This window comes from Hyla sarda, chromosome 1 (genome assembly GCF_029499605.1).
Source record: "Hyla sarda isolate aHylSar1 chromosome 1, aHylSar1.hap1, whole genome shotgun sequence".
Lineage (NCBI taxonomy): Eukaryota > Metazoa > Chordata > Amphibia > Anura > Hylidae > Hyla > Hyla sarda.
In genome coordinates this window covers 428,070,719-428,091,174 of record NC_079189.1, presented here as the reverse complement: position 1 = coordinate 428,091,174, position 20,456 = coordinate 428,070,719, and the positions used below count along the sequence as shown (strand labels likewise).

The 20,456-nt window shown below is 42.6% G+C and overlaps 2 protein-coding genes and 1 long non-coding RNA gene across 11 annotated transcripts in view; 2 read left to right on the top strand and 1 right to left on the bottom strand.

Moving 5' to 3' along the window:
* The window catches only part of CHEK2 (checkpoint kinase 2), a 41,838-nt gene extending 37,871 nt beyond the window's left edge, over positions 1 to 3,967 (top strand). For 4 of the 6 annotated variants that reach the window (XM_056529655.1, XM_056529647.1, XM_056529630.1 and 1 more), the window contains exons 12-15: positions 1,122 to 1,237; positions 1,362 to 1,447; positions 2,742 to 2,813; positions 3,436 to 3,967. In XM_056529655.1, the coding sequence (XP_056385630.1) occupies positions 1,122 to 1,237; positions 1,362 to 1,447; positions 2,742 to 2,813; positions 3,436 to 3,555 (394 nt within the window). In that variant the 3' untranslated portion in view covers positions 3,556 to 3,967. Of the gene's footprint in view, positions 1 to 1,107; positions 1,238 to 1,361; positions 1,554 to 1,643; positions 2,038 to 2,741; positions 2,814 to 3,435 lie in introns of those variants that run through there. The other 2 variants (XM_056529638.1, XR_008846162.1) reach the window with 2 other exon arrangements.
* Positions 3,968 to 4,739: 772 nt separating this feature from the next.
* LOC130309157 (uncharacterized) lies at positions 4,740 to 6,258 on the top strand. Its single transcript, XR_008857869.1, has 3 exons — positions 4,740 to 4,831; positions 5,150 to 5,268; positions 5,550 to 6,258. It is a non-coding gene; the product is annotated as an uncharacterized LOC130309157 (long non-coding RNA).
* A 5,679-nt stretch (positions 6,259 to 11,937) lies between these two features.
* The window catches only part of LOC130309111 (solute carrier family 2, facilitated glucose transporter member 11-like), an 87,913-nt gene continuing 79,394 nt past the window's right edge, over positions 11,938 to 20,456 (bottom strand). For 2 of the 4 annotated variants that reach the window (XM_056552292.1, XM_056552287.1), the window contains exons 7-10: positions 17,433 to 17,534; positions 16,383 to 16,458; positions 14,404 to 14,531; positions 11,941 to 12,326 (exon numbers count right to left, since the gene is read on the bottom strand). In XM_056552292.1, coding sequence (XP_056408267.1) covers positions 12,123 to 12,326; positions 14,404 to 14,531; positions 16,383 to 16,458; positions 17,433 to 17,534 — 510 coding nt within the window. In that variant the 3' untranslated portion in view covers positions 11,941 to 12,122. Of the gene's footprint in view, positions 12,327 to 14,403; positions 14,532 to 16,382; positions 16,459 to 17,432; positions 17,535 to 20,456 lie in introns of all 4 variants that reach the window. The other 2 variants (XM_056552285.1, XM_056552286.1) reach the window with 2 other exon arrangements.

Sequence of the window (20,456 nt, the reverse complement as noted above, 5' to 3'; positions counted from 1 at the left end):
CAGCACACACTGAAAACAGTGAAAGCAGCCTTAGAGAATTAATGGGGAGAACAGATCAGTGTAAGGGTACATTCACACATACGCAGATTTGATGTGCAGGATTTTCTGCTGCAGATTTCAATGTAAACTAAATGACTGAGCACAACTTCTAATCTGCAGTTACAAATCCTGCGCATCAAATTTGCGCAGGATCCTGTACGTGTGAACGTACCCTGATAGTGGCTGCAAACTTTCATTCTGTTTTTACTTTAAAATGCTATGTAAGCAGTTTTTTTTTTTTTTTTTTGTATTTGTTTCTTGCATGAACAATCATACCATAAACACACACTAGACTGATTTGCTGCTAAATAATGTGCAGAAAATCTGCTCCGTGCCAACAGATCACTTATCTGCTAATACAGTTTGCCTTGGCAGGCTATGTAAGCAGAGCACAGATAGTACCGATCAGAGCTATGTTATAAACAAAATTACTACTAAATGGGTACTCCGATGCCCCAGCCTTCAGAACATTTTGTTCCGAAGGCTTGGCGGCCACGCCCCTCCCATAGACTTGCATTGAGAGGGCGTGACTTGACATCACGAGGGGCGTGGCCGTGATGACACCCGCACCCAGTGTTCTAAAGTAATGCTGGGTGCTGTACAGAGATTGTGGGGGTCCCAGCTGTGTGACCCCCCGCGATCCTTTATCCCTTATCCTTTGGATAATCGGATAAGATGTCTAGGGGCGGAGTACCCCTTTAATAGTCCCCATATGGGGGACTATTACAAAGTTCAATTTGTGTTGCGTAAAACAAGCCCTCACACAGCCATATAGATGAAAAAATAAGACTTATGGCTATTAGAGTGAGAGGAGGGGGAAATAAAAATGCATAAATGAAAATTGACCTGGTCATTAAAAGGTTAATATGTGTATTGATGCATTTTTGTGTCACACTTCCAACCTTTTGAAGATCTGGGGTTGTGACACACTGCTCTACTCAACTCCTTATTAAGACTTCTGGGAAAAAGACATTTAGATAATTTAAAGGCCTATTAACTGCTTGGTGGATCTTAATATTTTTCACTATAGGATTGCACTTTATGCATTAACAACTGTCCCTGATCTAGTTTAAATTTTCCAGCCTTAGTGGGTACCCACCATTCTCAGAAGGTACTTGTAATAGGTCTCTGAAAGATCAGATCACCAAGGGACTTTACAACTTTATTCCTGAGGCTTGGACACATGTATCAGAGCCAGGTAAAGAACTACATGCTAATACTGGATTTTCTGTCTGACTTCTGTCCATAATTTTAGACACATTATATGTAACTTTTGTAAATTTGCAAGAATAACTATGAATAAATACTTTGTATTTTTAAAGCACAAGATCTTGTTAAGAAGTTGCTGGTTGTTGATCCAGAGAAGAGACTTACAATACAGCAAGCACTGGAGCATCCCTGGCTACAGGTATTAATCTGGGCTTTATGGAGCACCATGTATGGCCAGCTGCATTGTTCAAGATTTCATACCACTAAATACACTGATGTAGAAAATGAAGAAATGTCCAGCGCAGGTTCCAAGCAATACGAAAAATATTTATTCAGCGGTAACACAGCATGATGACAAATAGGTGACGCGTTTCAGCCACAATCTGCGGCCTTAGTCATGTATGACTAAGGCCGCAGATTGTGGCTGAAACGCGTCACCTATTTGTCGTCATGCTGTGTTACCGCTGAATAAATATTTTTCGTATTGCTTGGAACCTGCGCTGGACATTTCTTCATTTTCTACATTATTGTATGAGTCGTGGTGCGGTCTCGTCCGAGACGCAGGAAGGGTGTTCGAGTGAGCTGTGCCTCATACTTGGACTTTGTTGCACTAAATACACTGTATCATGTGGAATCTAAAGTAAACATGGCGGCAGTGCAGTTCTTTGGATATATGGCCTAATAAACCTTTTAAGACATTGACATTTTGAATGTCTGATCGTAAGTAAAGATGTAAATTCTGCTAATTAACCCAACATGAGTTATTGTTCTATGCTAAGAAAGGACAAAGCAGAGGAATCAGAAGTCACTTAAAAGGAGTACTCCGCTGCTCAGCATTTGGAACAAACTGTTCCGAACGCTGGAGCCGGGAGCTTGTGACGTCATGTGCCGTTACGTCCCGTCCGCTCAATGCAAGCCTATGGGAGGGGGCGTGACAGCCGTCACGCCCCCTCCCATAGACTTTCATTGAAGGGGTGGGGCGTGATGTGACGAGGGGGCGGGTCTATGACATCAGGAGCTCCCGGCACCAGCGTTCGGAACAGTTTGTTCCAAACACTGAGCAGCATAGTACCCCTTTAACATGTTTAAAATAAAGTAAATGTGTGTGAACACCTTTTAAGGGGGCAAATTTACCGAGACTGGTGCTTCACAAGCCAGTGTAGGGCCACACTCGATTTATCAAGAGGCCCGTGCAGCGGCCTCGGGATGCTATTCCTGCTGTGAGCTTGCTTAGGGTTCAACTACAGTATACAAATGCTAGCAGAGATAAGTCTGTTGTGTATTAGCAGCCACACCCCTTTCACACAAAACCAGTTCCACGAAAAAAAATCAGGTTTGTGCACAAATATGCCACTTTTTGACAATCTGCCCCAGGTACAGGCTTAACTACATTCTCCCCTTAGTTTTCTTGCTCAGAAACACTTTTAATTCATTCATTTTTGTTTACTATACATGTATTTAGGATCTTTGTTTGCTATTTGTATTTCTCTTAGGATGATCACATGAAAAGAATTGCTGACAAGATAATGTATGATGTTGGGCATCCAATGCTACCTCCCTCACAGGTACAAAGTCCTTGTGTTCTGCAGGATCTGCCATTTACTAGGTCTCTGGAAATACTCAGAAGCACTTCAATCCACACTAGTTCTTTATAAGAAAACTAATGGATTTCAGGGATATGTATGCACTGCAGTGTAAATGTAGCATTACATGGCCACCGTTTGGATGAAAAGCTGTCTTGTACATGAAGAGATGGACTCTGCCAGAGCGAGAGCTGCAAATTGGCATGGGTCCCCAATATCAGTTTGCCCTAGAACTGAGTAATCTGGGTATTGTGGTCTCTGCTGAGACTTGTCTCCTGCCTCTCAAAGTAGAACAATATAATGTCATTAGGAGATACCAGCAGGTAGGAAGAGAGTCCTAAGAGGCTGAATCTCTTTCTGCAGAAGAAAAAAATTCATACAGAAATGAAGCTCTGCTCGTACTTCCCTCTTCAATCTCCCCGGCGATCCCTCTGCAGACCTTGTTCACAAGTCGCCAGCGATGCTGTTCAGTAGAGACTGTTGCAGCCATCAGTGGTTCAGCAGCCACATGCTGTGTTTATTGTTAACATTATTATAGCTGTTACCTCAATCTAAACAATTTGCTCAAACTTTAATAACTATCATGTTTGGGTTTACTCCACAGCATTTTGTAAATGTGGACATGAAGAGTCGTAAACGTGGTCATGAAGGGGACACAGATGCCACTACGTCTACCTGTTTAGGGACTTCAACAACCCAGTATGAAAAGAGAGCGAAAATATGACGCAGTTTTGTAAATTCTAACATCTTTATTTAATATTTGTATTCTTTGTACAGTAATCAAACTCCCCTTTTTAAATTTTTGCATTATTTGTATTATGTTACTGCTGACACAACAGAAGAACTCGTAGCCTTATGTAGCATTGCTATGGTTGTTTCATATGGAAATAACAAAAAGAATTGGATTTCTAAAAGAGACTGCAACATGTAATATGAAGAAATTGTGCATTGTGTACCTCTCTCTGTCTGCATTGTATTAGAGAAGTCACATCATTGTAAGCAAAATTGGTAATGCGGTTGTGTGGCCATATTGTATATAAAATTTTGCCACTTTCTGATATGCTTTGTGTTTTACTTTATTGCACTTAAGATGTGTGCTGTCAGTGAATGGTAACATATTTTTTTTTTTTTTTTTCTTTTTTCTTTCAGGGGCTTTAAAGGGGTACTCCAGCCCTAAGACATCTTATTCCATATCCAAAGGATAGGAGATAAGATGTCTGATTGTGTGGGTCCATCTCTGAGCAATCTGATGAGCAATCTCTCATGCAGACACCCACCCATGGCAGCTGCACAGAGCGATGTTCGCTCCGTATATGAAGAGTCACGACTACGGGGCCAGAGTTTTGTGATGTCACAACTCATGAAACTCCGGCTCCGTAGTCGTGACCCTTTAGACATGGAGCGAACATCGCTCTGTGCAGCTGCCATGGGTTGGTGTCTGCAGGAGAGATTGTGGGGGTCCACAGTGGCAGGACCCCCCCCCCCCCCCCCCCCCCGCTTTCAGACATCTTATCCCCTATCCTTTGGATAGGGGATAAGATGTCTTAGAGCCGGAGTACCCCTTTAAACCCATGCAAATCTAATACACATCATGCTACAATTTCAACCAATATATGTAATGACAGGTCATATCAACTGCACAATTCTCTTTATGGAATGTTTACTACATCGTATCACCCTGAAATCTAGGGTGTTGTATCCAATCTAGTTTCTAGATTTGTGATCAAACTGTAGCAAACTCTTGTGAGAAATATAAAGTTTATGTAGATTTCATTTTCTTGACGTAAGCAAAAAATATTCTCATTCACTGACAGCAAGTAAAATTTTTGAGATTGTATATAAAACATTTTAGTACTTTTCGTTATAAAATAAAGATCTTTTATTTTTTTTTTTTTTACTTCTCAGCTATGAACCCAGAGCAGCGTTGCATCAACTGGTAGTGTTCAGAAAAATTATTTTAGAATTGTTGGACTGAGACTAAAGCTCAAGATGACATTCAGGTAGCATTTTAGGGATTTTGTAAAAACAGCCAAATGAATGTGGAGCAATGCATATACAGGGTTACCGCACTGCATGACATCTGCATACAAATCTGCCGGTATGACAGAAAAGTATACATGATAGATCTGCTCTTTGGGATTATTTCCAGATCTAAATCCTTTCGAAAGGTTATCATTGCATTTTTAATGTGCATTTCTACAGCCTGTTCCTTCATGGCTGTACCATGAATAGAGGATGCTTTGTCATTACTGTGGGCACAGGAAACATATATGTTAAAAAGGCCCCAACCCACCTCCCAGTGCTTCTTGTCCCTACAGGTGGCAACAAGGAGGTCTGCTTCAGGAGAAGATGATACCTGGCAGGGATCGATCTCAGACTGCAGGCTCTCATTCTTTCTCAGATGCTATGCCAGTACTCGGGAGTCAGCTGGCTTTCGGTTTGTTCCTTCCCATGCCTTGCTAGGGAACAATTTGAATGCTGCATGTGCATTTGCCAGCTAATCCAAGCCCTAATTGAGCTTTCCTTACCTACTCTCCATGTATATGTTAAGAGAGGTCAGGTAGTAAGGCAGATTACTCCGTATGATGTCATTACTGTACACACTGCCTGGTCCCTCCCATGTTTGGTGCCCTTTACTGCATACTGTACCTAGGGAGGGGGTGAACAGCTAGTTTTGGGGAACAACACAAAGAATAATCCAGCTCTTTATGCATTTAGGTGCACAGCTTTTTAATTTGATCATTCCTGTGTGATGTGAGTGGCATAATCTGCACTGGCTGCATCTTTACACATCATCCAGACCAGACCTTACAAATCAGCAGAGCAGCATTCAAACAGTGACAGGTGAGTATTGTCAGGAGACATGGTGGCACAGACAATAACTCTTAAATTACCCTTAGGGTATGGTGTTTCAATTACCTAAGGGGGCACAGAAGCATAAATTCTTAAGTAGGCACATTGGCACAAATACATGAGAGGCACTGACTCGCTGTGTTACTTAAAGGGGTACGCCGACCCTAAACATAATATTCCCTGGCCAAAGGGTATGGGATAACCTGTCTTATCGGGGTGGGTCCGGCCGCGGGGATCCCCCGTGATCTCCGTCCTGGCGCTGCAGAGTTAGGGTCATGGAAGCCTGGGGCTTCCGTGATCGCTACGTCACACCACAATGACTCCTCCTCCCATAGATATGAATAGAGGAGGCGTGGCGACTGTTATCACCAGTCATCCGGAACGGAGTGGAGTGACTAGGATGCTGCAACAGAGGTCGCGGTGTCCCCAGCAGCTGGACCCTTTGGATAGTGGATTGCATGTCTAGCAACGGTGTACCCCTTTAAGGGGGCTTAGTGACCTAGTCAGTGAAACTGGGACTTAGTTACCATAATCTGCTATATACGGTACATCCCTGGCACACTCAGTGCTACCCTTTCTTTCCTTCCCCCCACTTTTGCTTACTTCCCTGCAATTATGATGTGCCCATATATGCCCAGCAGCCTTAGCAATAGACAGCGTATGACCACTGAGACCAGTGATTGGGTGCAGGCTGTATGGGATTAAAATTCAGAATGCAAAAAAAATGTAATTTCATGAGGAGATCAGATAAGCATAGCTGGACTCAGCAGGGAAAAAACAGGTGCGTGCGACAATAAAAGTCTGATACTAGGTGATTTGGATAATCTCTTTAAGGGAGGGGGGGGGGTCAGAGAGGCATTATTTTTCATTTCAGGGGGGGCAAACATGGAAGTATTTAGGGGAGTAGTGTGTGGCAGTATTTGGAGCTAGTATAGAGGGTTAGAATTCAAGGACATTGGGGCAGCATACTCCATAGTTGAGATATATTTGGAATTCTGGCGGCCTGGTCCGAATAAAGAACACTAGAGAACAACTATTGGAGAAGACGTCACTGGATGTAAATGTTCATTCTGCCACTGACTGTATCTGATCATCACTTTAGACATGTAAGGCCTGCAGAGAAATGATGTCTGGCACATTTCATTTTTATGAAGGACTCCCAGCATCTCTCTCTACCTGGTTGCTTTTTTGCTAATTAATAGGGTGCTGTATTATATTATATATATATATATATATATATATATATATATATATATATATATATATATAAAATGGGGGACATGTATCATTATTTGTGTATGGTAGAACAGTTTACCCCTTTTGCCGAATTCTAAATTATGCGCAGAAGCGCAAAATTTATCAATCAAGCGCAATGAGTTTCATAAATTGCAGGCAAATATAGTAATCTCCTCAATCCACTCTTTGAAAAATGGAATTGATGATTTAGAGCATTTTACTACGTGCACTCCAAGATGGCTTAAATTTGCGTTAAAAATATGGTCATTGCGCAAGATTTGTGCGGGTAAATGAAATGTAAGCAGTTAATAAATTTGTGCGTAATAAATATGTCACTCCAAGGTACACCGAAATATACATATCTGGAGGAAATGCTCCACCAGAATGTGCGCAAAAAAGATGCAAAAAAACATCTTGCGCAAAATATTGTGCAAAAATTTTAACACAAAACGGGTAAAATGTTTTGATACATGTCCCTCAGTGTAAAGATATAAGAAAGCATGCTGCCCGGACTACTCATTTAACACAGTAGCAGAGATTCTATATAAAGTATAGCTTTATCATTCTGTCAATCAGATAAGTAACATAAGTTGCATTCACAACATGTAATTTTTATATGTAAAGGACGTGGCAATATCACAAACCAGTTTACAAAGGTGATTCGCTAAGCCATAGAATGGTTCAGGTAAAGATTTCTATTCCGTACATAATATCATTATATGAAACGTTAACTTCAAGATGTATTGGTATTCTTGTGCAATCTTGTGACCGATGTAGGGTAATGGCAAAAAACAACACAATAGGAAATAAAAATAAAGCACAAAATATATACATAAATGTTTAGAAAAAAGGAGTTTCCCTTATGTGTTATATCAATGCACATATTCAAAGGGATTGTCCATTTTTTTAAGTGTTTGCCCCTTTTTATTTATTGATTTATTTATTTTTAAACCCTCTTTATATATTAAAATGAATTACCCGTGAATAGCTTGAAGGGACTTAAAGGAAATATGTATCCATAACAACTTATCTCCTATCCATAGGATAGGGGAATAAGTGCCTGATCGTGGGGGGTCCCCACCGCGATCTCCTGCACAGGGCCGTGGCATGATGCTGCGGCCAACGCGTCTCCTCCATGTAGTTCTATAGGAGAGGCGAAGAGGCAGCGTCCGTGCCTCCCCACCTCTCCCATAGAGCTGTATGGGGAGGGGGCGTAGCGTTGACCTCACTGAGGTCGGCGCTATGCGCAATGCTGGGGCCCGTTTGGGAGATCGTGGGGGGGTCCCTGCGGTCAGACCCCCCGCGATCAGACACTTATCCCCTATTCTGTGGATAAGTTGTTATGGCTGCAGTTGTCCTTTAAGACCCACTGTCATATTTTGTTGCTCTTGGAGAAGCAGGGTAATGGGGAAAAATAAGGCACTAATAGGGCCCATGGATATCATAGATGGGGTCTCCCATTCATGACACAAAGTGTGGAGAACAACTAATAAAGGTGTCTCTCACTAAAGGTTTCTACAGACTCATAATTTAATGTAAATGGATGTCATATAATATTGCATTTTCTATACAGTACATCCTCCCCTTATGGTATAAGCTGTGTGTGCTGTGTCACAGTAGGAAATAAACATTGCCTGCTTCTTTGTGCGTCTTCAAAGTAGTGTAAACAGCACATCATGAAACCCCAGTCTGCTTTAAATCGTTACCCGAAAGACACTTTGCTTATGCAGTATAACTACCTTCTGTCTTGTGCAAAGTATTGTCATGGTATATGTACCTGAAAAATGAAATTATCTTTCCATCCTCACCTATGTAGCAGTTTGGCTGTCCCCTTTCCAATTATAAGCCCCCTACACAGCTGTGTCTGTTTCAGTTAATGACTGTATTTTAACCTACATATGAAAACAATATTCATTATTCTGTCACTGGTATAATTGGTTAATCTTGCACCTGACACTAATCCTACAAAACCCCTGCAAGTTTACATTGAGGCAAAGGGGGAGATTTATCAAAACCTGTCCAGAAAAAAGTTGCTGAGTTGCCCATAGCAACCAATTAGCTTGCTTCTTGAATTTTTTAGAGGCCTCTGCAAAATGAAAGAAGCGATCTGATTGGTTGTTATGGGCAACTGGGCAAATTTTCCCCTACACAAGTTTTGATATTGATAAAGAGTGGCTGCAACAAATATTGATTTGATTTACTACACACAAAAAAAAAAAAAAAAGGATCGGGGAGCAGCTCACCAGATCCTAGGTCCGTAGTGTGGGATATTACATCGCGGTAGAAGGAGGCTGAGGTGAGGTGGTACGGGGGGAATTGGACGTACCACCTCAGCCTCTGGATCTGGTGAGCTGCTCCGCAATCCTTTTTTCTTTTTTGTGTAGTGATTTCATTTGTTTGACTAGCATGCAGCACCACGCTCATTGATCCACAATTTGGCATTCAGTTACCATCAGCATACACAGCATATTGTAATTGGATTACCCAGGAAAAGACAACAGCAGTGCCGGAATCTTTTTCACCTTCTTTCATGTGGACTCATTGATTTGATTTAGTTTTCTTTTCTGTTCATTTAAGTAGCATTTTGCTATTTGATTAAAAAAAATTCTGCTAAGTAACAATGCTTTTTGAAAGCATTGTTACTTAGCAGCATTTTTCCACACCTTCCTAAAGCTTTTGCACACACACACACACAATGAAAAAAAGCTTGCCCACACTGTTAGACTGCTCTGAATTTATCATGGGTGCATACTGATTTAAAGTATGAAATAAAACACAACTAAAGTACATTACAATGCTAGCAGGTTTTTTTGTGCTTTTATTTATTTATTTTCCCACTCATTTGTATTGTGTACTAGCTGAGTACCCGGCGTTGCCCGTTTTTTCCTTCATAATCCTTGTTGGGGAGGAAAATAAACAAAGGAGGAAGCTTTTGACTTCTTATCCCGTCCTCATATATTATTGTCATATCCCGTCCTCATATCTCGACCTCCTGTCTCAACCTCCTATCCCGTCCTCCTATCTCGACCTCCAATCTTGACCTCCTATCCCGACCTCCTTTTCCGTCCTCCTATCCCGACCTCCTATCTTGACCTCATATCCCGTCCTCCTATCCCGACCTCCTATCCCGTCCTCCTATCCCGTCCTCATATCTCAACCTCCTATCCCGACCTATGCCGTCCTCCTTTCCCGTCCTCCTTTCCTGTCCTCCTATCCCGACCTCCTTTCCCAACCTATTACATGTTCATATCCCATCCTACTATCTCGACCTCCTATCCCGACCCGTAATATGTGTACCAGGTATTGAAATATCTCCAGCCGTACTGAAGTTATGTGGGAACTTACTTTCCCATTCATTTGCATGGGACTTTAAACAAAAACCCCAACCCTCACAAATGGGGGTAGTTAAGGGTTAGATTAACTATCCTATATTTTAAGTGGACATATAAGTAACATGTGACCAAGTATTATCGAAATATCTCCAGCCGTTTGAAAGTTATGCAGTAACATATATTTTCCATAGACTTGTATGGGACTTTAAACAAAAAACCCGCCCCAGGCAAATGGGGGTGGGTAAGGGTTAAACCACCTATTCTATGTTTGTTGTTGACATATAAGTAACTTGTGCCAAGATGCTGGAACATACACACATGTATATTGGGTATATGTTTATAATGGAAACCATATTGCAGTGCTGAATCTGTACCCTTTGTGCTTGATGGACCCCACTTGAGGTCAGCTGCTCCCATTGTTTACTCATTGTTTTGTTGGGAAAAAGGACTGTATTTGGTACCACTATTCTGACTGGATTGGTGACAGAGACTGCAAATAGAACCTATTGCTGGCAATATGAACACAGTCTTTTCCTTTTACTGCTATGTTGCAGCTTTTATCAGATCACATTACTTATATAGATTGAGAAACTCTCCCAAGTAGAAAGAAAACGGTTACCCACACTCACCGCAAGGCTTCAGACTTCCTGCTCCGACTTGGAGTCTCAAAGAGAGCCGGTACTGGACGAGCTGCAGGGAGCTGAGTCGACTGCCGGCAGTCACACTGTGTGTGAAACCGCCGACAGTAGACTCTGAGCGCCTTGCAGTTTGTCCAGTACCGGGTCCGTTCAAGACTCCATGTCGGAGCAGGAAGTCTGAAGCCTTGCGGTGAGTGTGGGTAACCGTTTTCTTTCTACTTGGGAGAGTTTCTGATTCTATGGGGCAGATTTATCAAAGGATTTAGACTGTTTTTTCCTGTCTAAAATTGTCGCACAGAAAGTTGCAGTCTAAATACGTGCGACTGTTTCGCGACTTTTGCTTTAGAGAATTTTTAGAACATGATGCATTCTACTCTATTTTAGACGGAAAAAAGCATTGGTGCTGAATTTATCAATAGCGACTTTTTGGCGAAAAGTCGCATCAGCCGAAAGTACACCGAAATGTCAGACCATGCTGGAGCAGGTTTAAATACAGTCTAAATCATAGATCCCGAAGTCTGTGCACAGAATTTATCAAGAGCTGTGCTTCTTTTGATAAATTAAGCGCACAATAGACCGGCCTAACCCTCTGTAGGTTGGTCTATATTGATGCGGGAAATAGACAACTTTGAAAAATCCCTCCCTATATTTCTGGTTCCCAGCACCTCCGAACTCGATATAAGGACCGAGGTCTCCCATATTGGCAGGTATAACCCCCTCCTTCGGGCCCAACTATCCGGTCTCAGGCTTAGCAATAGTGGCACTGTGTGTTTTGTGGTGAGCTATTACTTATAAATTGCAAAACTATAGAAACTTTGGTTGTTTCTGTGCATGTGTTAATTCTTTATTCTACAGTTGTCAGTCCGCAAATGGGAATTTCTCATTCTCTATGCCAGTGTAGAGTGTCAAAATTGTGCAAATGTTTTTGGCAAGTTCCATTTTTGCCCATAAAATTTGGTGTGAAGATGGGGCTTGCTCAAAAAAAAAAAAAAAAAAAAAAAAGCATGTGCAGGGAATGACACATTTTCCCCAATATGTTTAATGCCTTTGGTGCAAAATAAAAACTAGTGATACTATTTACTTCAAGTTATCTTGTCGAATGTTAGCAGCAGTATACTGCATGTTACACAATCCTGGCCATGTTACCAGTTCTCATGTTTATAGCAATTAGATAAGTGTATAAATGAAGCTTCCTTTTATTATTTAATATAAACGGTGTGCATTCACAGAGGTCACATGGCTTCTTCTAGTGCAATACTATTATCTTCCACTAGGTGGTAACTTATGGAAGAGTGTCCATAATTAAGTTTATGGAAGTCTCCTTTAATATCGAGAAAGGATTTGTTCTTTGTTTCCGGTACAATCAAGTAGATGAAGCCAGCTATTAAAACGCAGGTCACAAAGAAAAACAGGAAGCAGAACTGATTTAACCCATTCTGGAAAAAAAAAAAGGAACAGAGACTGTGATACTAAGTATGCAAAATAATATAACACATGAAACAGTTCTGTTTTATCAGCTAGTCTCCAGTCTAGGTTTTTGGTCTTATGGTAAAATAGATGTTAAATACATTTTTTACTTTGAAACATGAAGGTACACTACAGAACATCAATTGTGAATAATAAGGTATAATATAATAAGGTATAATAAGAAATAATCATTGGTGTAGAACTCAGTGATAATTTAAATGGATGCACAAAATATCCAATCAACAAGTGTTTGCTCGTTCAGCTGCATGCTGGCTCTTTTAGGCTGTATTCACATGTTCAGGTATTTAAAGGAGAACTCCAGAATATAAAAATTGTCCCCCATACTGACGGCAGTAAAAAAATAAAGATGTACATACCTTCCGGTAACCGGCTCCAGTCTCCGCCTCGATCCTCTTCCTGGTGGTCGGCGAGTCATACTGTGCTCAACCAATCACCGGCCGCAGCGAAGTCCCGGTTCGGCCGGCGATAGGCTGAGTGGCAGTGCGACGTTTTCGCCCCGGCAGCAGGTGCTGGTGTAGTGAAGAATTTTGTGTCTTGAAGCTTTCTCACACTGCCGCTCAGCCTATCGCTGGCTGAGTCGGGACTTCACTGCGGCCGGTGATTGGCTGAGCGCAGTATGACTCACCGACCACCAGGAAGAGGATCGTGGCGGAGACCGGAGCCGGTTACCGGAGGCCCCTGGGGGAGCGAAGGAAGGTATGTACATCTTTATTTTTTTTTCTGACGGCAGTATGGAGGACAATTTTTATATTCTGGAGTTCTCCTTTAATTGCAATGATTGAATGCAAAGATGATTGGATTTGAATACGGCAGAAGCCTCAGTTTTTACTTTGTAAAAGGAAGACCTGTATAATCTGTTCCTGGCTTTGTATTCAATAATTGCAATTAAAAACCTGAATGTGTGCACACACTTACACAGGTAGGCGATCAGCCCTATAATTGGCCAGTGTAAAAGGACATAAAAAGGGATCGCCGGTACATGAGTACTTTTCCCATATCACAGAATCCTGTGGATAGGGACTAAGTGATCGCGCATGGCGAGGGAAGGGTTGGGTCTTGTATCGACTGCTGGGACCCCCTGTGATCTCCTGCCCAGCACCCTGGCTCTCTCAAAGCATGGAGCAACCAACACTTCGTGCATGGATTACTGTCGACCACAGCATGAAACAGTGGTCGATGCGCCCCTCCATGTATCTGAGTGTGAGAGCCAGAGATAACCAAACGCTCTCCAATAGAGATACATGGAGGGGTGTGTCGATCACCCCTTCATAACGTGGTGGTGGAGGTCACTCTGCGCATGGAGAGAGCCAGGGTGCAGGGCAGGAGACAGGATTATGTGGATAGGGAATAACTACTTCCCTATAAGTCCAACTGCTCTGACAATACTTGATACTCAGTCCTACCTGCTAGGAGTTTAACTTTTTCCTCAACCAGTGCTATCTCCACAATAAAATATAAAGGCTTGTAAATGTGATCTGTTCAATCAAGTGCATTTGTGGATTACCTCTTAGACATATACATACATAGACACTTAAAGGGGTACTTCGTTGGAAATATCTTATCCACTATCCTTTATGTTAGATTGCAGGGGTCCCGCCGCTGGGGACCCCCGCGATCTCTGCTGCGGCACCCCTGTCATTCGGTGCACAGAGCGGACTCTTCTCCGTGCCCGATGACTGGTGACGCCGGCCACCACACCTCCTCTGTTCACTTCTATGGGAGGAGGTGTGACGGCTATGTACTAGCCATCACGCCCCCTCCCATAGACATGAATGGAGGGGGTGTGACGTGTTCCGGACGCAGCCATTGTCGGGCTGGAGATCACGGGGCCCCCAGCGATAGGGGATATCGCTGGGGATAGGAAATAAGATGTTTCCAACGGAGTACCCTTTTAAACGGTTAATCTGTTTTCAATTTTCTAACTGTGCTCAGTGCGAGGAAGTGCAGTTCAGCAGTGGGGAGTGAATCACTCATTCGGTCACTCAGTTCAGGTACATATTTGTATTTGAACACAGAAATACTTACCACTATAAATGGAAAAACCATTCCTATTACAAAAAAACTCGTCCAGTTTACAGATCCACCTATCATGTAAGCTCCTGTACGAGCTGACTGGGTGAATAACTCTGCAGTTAAGGTATTGGTGACTCCACCTATTGGTTTAAGAGCATAATAGTTTTGGTTAACAGAAATATATATATTTTTTCTACATAAAAAATGTAACCCTTTAAGAAAGCAGCAATTTTTCATTTTTGCATTTTCAGTTTTATGCAGGACCAATTGTGCTTTGTAATGACGTCACTCATTGTTTCACAAAATCTACAGCGAAGCCAAAAAAAATCATTTTTCTCGGGGTTTCCTTTCTACACAGTGCACTTTTTAAAATTATATATTATCTTTATTCTGTAAGTCTACATAATTACAATGATACCCAATTTATATTTATGTATTTAACAAATTTTAGATCCATGTGTCCTCTAGCTGTAAAAGGGAATCTATTCTGTTTAAAATGCAGTCCAATCTGCAGGCATCATGTTGTAGAGAAGGAGCTGAGCAGATTGATATATATAATTTTCTTAAAAAAGCTTCAGGCAAACTTCTAATTTACTTATGTAAATCATTCTGGGCTAAGTAGTCATGTGGGTGGTCCTAATCTAATCACTGAATAGAACCGCCCACATGACTGCAAAAATATATATTATTTTGCTTACATACAAAGTGTGTTTCTCAAATTCGGATTCAAAACGTCAGTCATTCTGTGAAAGATGCAACTGTATGATGCAGTTACCTAAATCTGGCGTTGACTCTGGCACTGACTCTTTCATGAGCGGATCCACAGTGTACTTTATGCTGCTGATCCGCCGCTGAAGGACCCTCTGTATTCTGCCTTTACATGTACCTGCTCGGAGCGGCAATACGCGGCTACGTGCAGACACACTGAAACCATGTGCGAGTCGCCGCGCATGCGCGGTGTACTCGCACACGTCATGGCCGCTCCCCCTGCTCAATGAGCTAGGCTAAGAGCTGCCGCGACATGCAAGTATACTGGGCATGTGCGCGGCGACTCGCACATTGCTCTGTGTCTGGTCGTAGCCGTGTATTGCCGCTCCGAGCAGGCACATGTAAAGGCAGAATACAGCGTGTCCTTCAGCGGTGGATCCGCAGCGAAATACGCTGCAACAATCCACTCGTCTGAACATACCCTTAGGGTACGTTCACACATACAGGATCCTGCGCAGATTTGATGCGCAGGATTAGTAACTGCAGATTAGAAGCTGTGCTCAGTCATTTAGTTTACATTGAATTCTGCAGCAGAAAATCCTGTGCATCAAATCTGCGTATGTGTGAACCTATCCTTATATAGTAGAATTAAAATCTCAGCTGTGCAATTGGGACAAAAATAAATTTGTAAACATCTGACAATGACAGCCTAAATGCACCTATTTCTTGATTCACATGACATTTGAGCCATCTTGAGTCTTTGTACTTTAAAAACATACACAAATACTACAGTGAAAATATTGATTTTAATGAAGATAGTATATGTCAAAGCTGTTTGCCATTGCTTACACTTTCTCTCTGTTAAGTTAGTTTTTTTGAGGGGCCTGAAAAAAAATGGACCTTCACTCATATATTTGGTTTAAATAGTTTTGTTTTACCTAAATGTGTGTAGCTATTTATTTTAAGCGAAAAAGTGAGTAATAACTGAATGGCAAGAATGTGAAGTAAACCAATGCTAAGACATAAATGTCAGGTAAATTTCCCTGTTTATATGCCAAACAGAGGAAAAACATGATTTGAATCTTATTGCGCTGAACCATCCTTAAAACCTCAAGTATGGGGCTGAATGTACAACTGATCCTTCTTGGCTAGTTTGCTATTTTTTCTATCTCTTGCATTTCTGAACATTCATACTGTCTAAATTGTTCTTTGAAACCTATATGTGCATTGCTTTGCTCATCACGTTACAGTCTTGTTTGCATTTTGCCATATTGGGTACATACCTGGTCCTAGACCAAAACTTAATATAAACATAAGAATAGCTGTCATACTAAAATAAGGCACCCATGGATACGATTCCTAGATAAAGAGACAAAAAAAAAACAACAAGGTCATTGTAAGGTATCAGCAAACAGCTCAAAAGTTTAAAGGGAACCTGTCATATTTAAAAAGCTGTCTAATCTGCAGGCATTAGGTTATAAAGCAAAAGGATCTGAGCCGACTGATATATATTGTTTTGTTGTAAAAGTACCAGCCTTCCATTTAATCATGTATATCTGCTCATTCTTGGCTACATAATCAAGTGGACAATGCTTACCAGTGATTGACAGCTCTCACTATATGTACCATTATACACAGGTAGTTGTCAGTTACTGAGTAGGACCACCCACTTGACTACGTAGCTCAGAGTGAGTAGAGGTTTACATACATAGATGACAAGTTATCCCAAAATTTTTCCCATAACACTATACATCAATCTGCTCAGCTCCTCTTGCTCTATAATATGGTGCCTGCATTGTTACTGTGACAAGTTCACTTTCACTAACTGCTAGAAAAACAAACAAACCTTGAATAGGTTCATGTTGCAGCAGCACACATACATAGAAAAAAACTTGTATATTGAGAATGATGAAGATTAAAGTATTGTAATTTGGAACAAGATTTTAGTATCATTATTCGATGGCCATTTTTATAGTCTGATTTTAGGCTGGACTAGAAAATCTGAAAGGTTTGCACTGGATTATGCAGTATGCACTGTTGTGACCCGTGCTTATTCTTCAAAAGCACTACAAAAAGGCTCTGTTTAGCCCTAGCCTTATTGACCCAATACAAAAGGGCATTATAAACCAAACAAACATTCGGAATAACATCTGTACCAAATTATTGACTGTGATCAACTGATGAACACGCAAAGGCTGCCGATCACTCCTAGCTGGACTGCGTAAATTGTCCTTTTAACAAGGGATTGAATATCGTCGATTGGGCAATAATTTGCCTGTGTAAAGGGACCATTAGATACATCAGATCTACAAATGATATATAATAATAATTACCTGAAATGTGAGTGTCAATGTTAATATAATACAAAACAATGCCATCAGAGAATATCCTCCAATTATGAGAACCCGTCTTCCAGCTCTGTCTATCAGCAAACCCTGCAAACAATAAGCACATAATGACCAGCATGTCTAAACACAGCATTTCTAACGGAATATCAATGGGATTTAGGAAAACCAGATTGTAATGGACTTTCTGTACCACTATGCTACTTGTGAATATGGCCTCAAAGTTATTCTTTAAATTATCACTCTTTATAAGTTATATGCATTGGAATAAAATAGTAAAAATGGTTAAAGGGGTATTCCAGGCCAAAACTTTTATATATATATATATATCAACTGGCTCCGGAAAGTTAAACAGATTTGTAAATTACTTCTATTAAAAAATCTTAATCCTTCCAATAGTTATTAGCTTCTGAAGTTGAGTTGCTGTTTTCTGTCTAACTGCTTTCTGATGACTCACGTCCCGGGAGCTGTCCAGCTCCTATGGGGATATTCTCCCATCATGCACAGCTACTGGGACGTGACATCATCATTGAGCAGTTAGACAGAAAACTTCAGAAGCTAATAACTATTGGAAGGATTAAGATTTTTTAATAGAAGTAATTTACAAATCTGTTTAACTTTCCGTAGCCAGTTGATATATAAAAAAAAAGTTTTTGCCTGGAATACACCTTTAAAAATAAAAGATTACGAACTTGCTGGCATAATGCTAATGTTAATATCACTTTATATGATGTATGGATATTAATAATACACAATAAAGTCTAAGCTTATTGGAGATTGCCTTATAGTTTTAGTCATTTCCTAAGTTTTATACTGTGCATGTACTTCACACATATTTAATTTAAGAAGGTTTACTTAATATTCTGCATGAAGTGTTTGTGCCGGTGGTATGCAAGGAAAAGTGAGGCCCCCAATGCAAAAAAAGTCAGGGGATTCGGATTAACATACTGTATTCGGTAAAGTATTTTTAATGTTTACAAATCAGCACTCAATGCTGTCCATCACAGCAGGGGGCACGAATCGTAGTGCATAGACGGGTGAGCGTTGCATTCTGATGTCACAGACATCCCATGTGGAACGCGTTCCACAATCTTGCTGTCCACAATTGGCGTAAACTACAGCATCTGCTGCTGCACTGCTCCTCTCCTGCCCTTAAAATTACCCTAGCATAACCTGTTGGGAAGCCCTGCTCAGCCTCCAGGCTCTCCGTCATTTTCAAGGCCCATCTTACAGGATTTTGTTTCTGTATTGGCTAAAGTAGCAGTATGAATGTTACGCCGAGCGCTCCGGGTCCCCGCTCCTCCCCGGAGCGCTCGCTACACTCTCCTCACTGCAGCGCTCCGGTCAGATCCACTGACCCGGGGCGCTGCGATACTGCCTCCAGCCGGGATGCGATTCGCGATGCGGGTAGCGCCCGCTCGCGATGCGCACCCCGGCTCCCGTACCTGACTCGCTCTCCGTCGGTCCTGTCCCGGCGCGCGCGGCCCCGCTCCTTAGGGCGCGCGCGCGCCGGGTCTTTGCGATTTAAAGGGCCACTGCGCCGCTGATTGGCGCAGTGGTTCCAATTAGCCTGATCACCTGTGCACTTCCCTATATCACCTCACTTCCCCTGCACTCCCTCGCCGGATCTTGTTGCCATCGTGCCAGTGAAAGCGTTTCCTTGTGTGTTCCTAGCCTGTGTTCCAGACCTCCTGCCGTTGCCCCTGACTACGATCCTTGCTGCCTGCCCCGACCTTCTGCTACGTCCGACCTTGCTTCTGCCTACTCCCTTGTACCGCGCCTATCTTCAGCAGTCAGAGAGGTTGAGCCGTTGCTAGTGGATACGACCTGGTCACTACCGCCGCAGCAAGTCCATCCCGCTTTGCGGCGGGCTCTGGTGAAAACCAGTAGTGACTTAGAACCGATCCACTAGCACGGTCCACGCCAATCCCTCTCTGGCACAGAGGATCCACTACCTGCCAGCCGGCATCGTGACAGTAGACCCGGCCATGGATCCCGCTGAAGTTCCTCTGCCAGTTGTCGCTGACCTCACCACGGTGGTCGCCCAGCAGTCACAACAGATAGCGCAACAAGGCCAACAGCTGTCTCAACTGACCGTTATGCTACAGCAGTTACTACCACAGCTTCAGCAATCATCTCCTCCGCCAGCTCCTGCACCTCCTCCGCAGCGAGTGGCCGCTTCTGGTCTACGCCTATCCTTGCCGGATAAATTTGATGGGGACTCTAAGTTTTGCCGTGGCTTTCTTTCCCAATGTTCCCTGCACCTGGAGATGATGTCGGACCAGTTTCCCACTGAAAGGTCTAAGGTGGCTTTCGTAGTCAGCCTTCTGTCTGGAAAAGCCCTGTCTTGGGCCACACCGCTCTGGGACCGCAATGACCCCGTCACTGCCTCTGTACACTCCTTCTTCTCGGAAATCCGAAGTGTCTTTGAGGAACCTGCCCGAGCCTCTTCTGCTGAGACTGCCCTGTTGAACCTGGTCCAGGGTAATTCTTCCGTTGGCGAGTATGCCGTACAATTCCGTACTCTTGCTTCAGAATTATCCTGGAATAATGAGGCCCTCTGCGCGACCTTTAAAAAAGGCCTATCCAGCAACATTAAAGATGTTCTGGCCGCACGAGAAATCCCTGCTAATCTACATGAACTCATTCACCTAGCCACTCGCATTGACATGCGTTTTTCCGAAAGGCGTCAGGAGCTCCGCCAAGATATGGACTCTGTTCGCACGAGGCGTTTCTTCTCCTCGGCTCCTCTCTCCTCTGGTCCCCTGCAATCCGTTCCTGTGCCTCCCGCCGTGGAGGCTATGCAGGTCGACCGGTCTCGCCTGACACCTCAAGAGAGGACACGACACCGCATGGAGAATCTCTGCCTGTACTGTGCTAGTACCGAACACTTCCTGAGGGATTGTCCTATCCGTCCTCCCCGCCTGGAAAAACGTACGCTGACTCCGCACAAAGGTGAGACAGTCCTTGATGTCTACTCTGCTTCTCCACGTCTTACTGTGCCTGTGCGGA